The 4,999-nt window shown below is 44.0% G+C and overlaps 1 protein-coding gene across 1 annotated transcript; it reads left to right on the forward strand.

The window, feature by feature from the left end:
- Positions 1–319: 319 nt before the first annotated feature.
- pck1 (phosphoenolpyruvate carboxykinase 1 (soluble)) lies at positions 320–4,762 on the forward strand. Its single transcript, XM_020483458.2, has 8 exons — positions 320–436; positions 923–1,185; positions 1,545–1,729; positions 1,981–2,184; positions 2,368–2,555; positions 2,740–3,127; positions 3,267–3,494; positions 3,639–4,762. Exons 2-8 carry the CDS (start codon positions 962–964, stop codon positions 4,097–4,099), a joined length of 1,878 nt encoding a protein of 625 aa, XP_020339047.1. The 5' UTR covers positions 320–436; positions 923–961; the 3' UTR covers positions 4,100–4,762.
- The last annotated feature ends 237 nt before the right edge of the window (positions 4,763–4,999 follow it).

Below are 4,999 nucleotides of genomic sequence, written 5' to 3' on the forward strand. Positions count from 1 at the left end.
TTTGGCGTGCCTCCAAAATGTGCCAATAGCAAGAGTCAGATGACGCTCAGAGCGAAACTGTTGAATCACTTGCAATATGGATCAAAGTTCAACTCTTGAGAGATGCACGGTTGTGTGCAACTATCCCTTTGAAAGAACAAGATGCTCAGTTGAATGATTAACTCCCCCAACTACGTATTTTCTTAGGATTAATGATTCACTGAGGATTGAGAGCTGAACATAAGGTATTATAAGTTCATGCAAATAACTTTGAGGACGGGCCACCTTTGGTCATCCCTTCCCCCAAAACATTCCCAAAGTATAAAAAGACAGACTTCTCCTAACTGGATACAATTCAAGAACAGCTCATCAGGGAACAACAAAGCATCAAAACCTCATCATCAAGACTAAGCTGATGAGGCAAATCTAACTCCTTCTTTATAACAAAGAAGAAAAGGTACTGCAATATTATACATAATATTTTTTGTAGGATTTCATTATCCTGTTTCCATGCATTTCATTTGTGAAGAGACGTGGTGCAAGGAGATGTTGTCATCTTGTTTTGCTACAAAATAGTTCTATTAGTTTTAGAATAACATTTTTATTAAAATGCAAACATATGTAAAATAAATATTCCACTTATAAAATGTTATATATCTGTTTATTAATATTATGAAATCTCTATTCAGGACCATGGTTTCATAATCTACATTGTTCTCTGAATACATATGAGGAAATTAAAAATCATACTTCATTGTAACATTATGGAATTGTAATCCTACCATTGAACAGATAAAAATGAATCTTGGACAATGTTTTCCTGACAAACACTCAATACCAGTCGTTTTGTGGTGTGTGGCTTATTTGGCAACTGTACACCAACCTGAAAGTTCAAACTGACCATTTTTTTCAACATATCCCTTCTCCATCCTTCCCTCTCTAGTTCTCCAGTGACATCCACTTCCAGCCAACAGAACCAACCATGCCTCCTCAGCTGCAGTCCCAGAACAAGGCAGGCATCCGGGTTGTCCAGGGGGACCTGGGTGCACTGAGCCCGGCCGTCAAGGAGTTTGTAGAGACTAACATCAACCTGTGTCAGCCCGAATCACTGCACATCTGTGACGGCTCTGAAGAGGAGAACCACACCATCCTGGCCAAACTGGAGGAGCAGGGCATGATCAAGAAGCTGACCAAATATGAGAACTGGTAGGTCACCTCACCATTCAGTTTCAGTGAATAGATGTCATGTTGATAACTGTGGTTGTGTAGTGTGCTGGTCTGAGCATGATGAAGAGGCAGACGAAGTTTAAGACCTGTTATAATATTTAATGGATGTTGCAAATGTTGCTCTAGTATTATAATGGCATTGACCACATATATACAAGGATATATATGACATGATTTGATATTTTTTCTAATAACTTATGGGCTGACCACTCCACATATAGTTATAGCTACAGCCTCCATTTCAAACTTGGAAAAACAATGTGACAATGGTGAGTGGTGGCGGTGGCAATATTTCGAGTCTTGATCCAATGGTCTGTTTCTTTTCTTCTCTCCTTCAGCTGGCTGGCCCGGACAGACCCCAGAGACGTGGCCCGCGTGGAGAGCAAGACGGTCATCGTGACCCAGGAGAAGAGGGACACGGTTCCGTCTCCACGAGTAGGTGGCATCAGCCAGCTTGGGCGCTGGATGTCTCAGGAGGAGTTGGACAAGGCTATGGACCTGCGCTTCCCAGGCTGCATGAAAGGTACAGTCTAAAATCAACTGGGATGTTTTGCTGTATTACTGGTACATTGACACAAAACAATGTTAAGACTGAGAGTAGCATTATCTTCTCTTGTATTTACATGTTAATGATGATTACCGATTATATTATTGGGAGCATATTTATATGATGACTATCTTTATTTATTTTTACACAATGCTTTACCAGAAGAACATACACTAGCTGCACCATCACCATGAGTCCTAAAATCACTTCTGTTCACTTTATTTTAGGTTGTACTATGTACGTGATCCCCTACAGCATGGGGCCTGTGGGCTCTCCCCTGTCTAAGATCGGAGTGGAGCTGACTGACTCACCTTATGTGGTGGCCAGTATGAGGGTGATGACCCGCATGGGCAAGGCTGTGCTGACCGCACTGGGAAACAGAGACTTTGTGCGCTGCCTTCACTCTGTGGGCTGCCCCCTGCCACTCAAAAGTAAGTCAGGCACAAGGGTATGCTTTCAACATGCATGGAAAACTCTGAAAAAGAAGAAACAAATTACATTATTTTTCTGTTCAATGCCGGTTATATTTAGATGTAAAATGAATGTAAGAATAAAGTACTACAATACTACCATTATCCATTCAAATCCAAGATCTCGCTCTCTCTCTCTCTCAGAGCCCCTGGTCAATAACTGGCCATGCAACCCTGAGCTCACCCTGATCGCCCACATTCCTGACCGTAGAACAATTGTGTCCTTTGGCAGTGGCTACGGAGGGAACTCCCTGTTGGGAAAGAAATGCTTTGCACTCCGCATTGCCTCCCGCATCGCCATGGAGGAGGGCTGGCTGGCCGAACACATGCTGGTAAGGGCATAGTAACAATAAACATAACCCAATAAGTGCATAGTGTACCGTGAGAACAGCTGAGGTGCACAAGTACCGTATGATTCCACTTGATTGTTTTAATTCCACATTGCAAAAAATCTATAATTTGTCAGTTACTTCTGGAATGGAAATGTAAAATGCACTATTCTTTGTTGTTGTTCAGATCCTGGGCATTACTAACCCTGCTGGTCAAAAGAAGTATATTGCAGCTGCGTTCCCCAGTGCCTGTGGCAAAACCAACCTGGCCATGCTCAGTCCCACACTCCCCGGCTGGAAGGTGGAGTGTGTTGGGGACGACATCGCCTGGATGAAGTTCGATGACGAAGGCAACCTGAGAGCCATTAACCCAGAGAATGGCTTCTTTGGTGTGGCACCTGGAACCTCAGCAAAGACCAACCCCAATGCCATGGAAACCATTTGCAAAAACACCATCTTCACCAATGTGGCCGAGACTAGCGATGGTGGTGTCTACTGGGAGGGCATGGACCAGGAACTCCCTGAGGGAGTCACGGTGACCTCCTGGAAGAACAACCCCTGGACATCCCAGGATGGTAAGTCTCCGCAAAGCTGGTCATCACTAGGCTGGCTGTTCCCCACAAGGCTGGTTCTTCATTAAACACACTTCTTGAAACACACTTCCCTTGTTTTGTATACTGATGTTTTCTCCGCTCTTGTTTTGTCTTCCCATAGGAGAGCCCTGCGCACATCCCAACTCCCGCTTCTGCACTCCAGCTAGTCAGTGTCCCATCATTGACCCCCAGTGGGAGTCCCCTGAGGGTGTCCCAATTGAAGCAATCATCTTTGGGGGACGTAGACCTGAAGGTGTCCCCCTGGTTTACGAGGCCTTTAGCTGGCAACACGGAGTGTTTGTCGGAGCTTCCATGAGATCAGAAGCCACAGCTGCCGCAGAGCACCAAGGTAAGTCAAACTCCCAAGTGTAACCTGCTGCATTGATGACTAAAGCAACTTTTAGAAACTTATGTCAAGACGACAGCGGAAATGACATGGAGCTGAATTGAAGAATGATATTTACCAAACTCTCTTCTTCTTCCAATCCGCTAGGCAAGTTGATCATGAATGACCCCTTCGCCATGCGGCCCTTCTTCGGCTACAACTTTGGCCGTTACCTGTCCCACTGGCTGAGCATGGCCGGGCGGCCCAACGCCAAGCTGCCGAAGATCTTTCACGTCAACTGGTTCCGCAAGAGCCAGTCCGGCAGCTTCCTGTGGCCTGGCTTCGGGGACAACATCCGTGTGCTGGAGTGGATGTTCCGCAGGTTGGATGGAGAAGCCGGAGCCATGCCCTCCGCCGTGGGCTACCTGCCCTGCAAGGGCTCCCTGAACCTGGAGGGCCTGGGGGAGAACCAGGTGAACCTGGAGGAGCTGTTTAGTCTGTCTAAGGACTTCTGGCAAAAGGAGGTGGAGGATATTAGGGCCTACTTTGACATCCAGGTTAATGACGATCTTCCCAATGAGGTGGCCAAGCAGCTAGAGTGTCTTGAGCACAGGGTGAGGCAGATGTAGGGAGAGATAGAGACAGAGAGCGATAAAGAGAAATGTGGCACTTCTGAGCCCAAAAGCCCTTAGACCTCTACAGACGAGAGAATAGAGATCATTCTAGAATATTTAACTGAGCTAGTTAGCTATTTTCAAAAGACACTTTAGAAACCTGCTGTGTAGAGAACTTTAATTTTCCTCAAAGTTGTTTTCTAATTCTCTTGTAAAACAGAAATCCTCCACTGTTAGCATATTTACCTAGTTAAAATAGAGGTGAATTACACTTGAATAAGATTAGCGATGAATTTAAGAATATCTGGGAACAGTCTTTGTAGTCCCAATTGATCAGTTGCTCATCTCGGTTTTCAAAGCATATGATGCAGTCCAAACAACTGATGTCTGTGTTATTTAACAATAACTTATTTATGCACAATAGCCAAAGCCATATGTTTATATGGTAATTCCATGTTGGTACAGCGGGTTAGAGGTGAACATTGCTGTACCATGGACCCAACCACCTACATGTATTTCACCCCTACACATCTCAAATGTGTGTAGGTCTTCACTGTTTCTGTTTTGTTATGTCCTAATTTATTTTTGTACTCTATCGTATTGCCTTGTTGTTTCTTTTTTGTAATCTGAAATCTCAAAAGGAAGACAACAATAAACTTTATTTAAACTTTAAATTCACTTATGATTCTTCTGGTTTTTACATGTGGGATTTCTTATGATAGAAGTGGTTGAAGTATGACTGTCTTGCCTGATTTATACGGTGGGATTATATGCATGGTAATGATAACTACAAGAGCATGTACTGGAACAAAACCCTACTGTACCTCACACACAAATCCCAAAACAATTAATCATGACCCAAAATCTAATTCTCCTGCCACAAGATAGTAAATTAGAAGTTTATACTGGGTGCAT

The sequence above is a fragment of the Oncorhynchus kisutch genome, linkage group LG1, assembly GCF_002021735.2.
Source record: "Oncorhynchus kisutch isolate 150728-3 linkage group LG1, Okis_V2, whole genome shotgun sequence".
NCBI lineage: Eukaryota > Metazoa > Chordata > Actinopteri > Salmoniformes > Salmonidae > Oncorhynchus > Oncorhynchus kisutch.

Coding starts and splice junctions, on each gene's coding strand:
- pck1 (XM_020483458.2), top strand. CDS start 962: ATGCCTCCTCAGCTGCAGTCCCAGAACAAGGCAGGCATCCGGGTTGTC. Junction 1,730..1,980: donor CTTCCCAGGCTGCATGAAAG/GTACAGTCTAAA, acceptor ACTTTATTTTAG/GTTGTACTATGTACGTGATC. Junction 2,185..2,367: donor CTGCCCCCTGCCACTCAAAA/GTAAGTCAGGCA, acceptor TCTCTCTCTCAG/AGCCCCTGGTCAATAACTGG.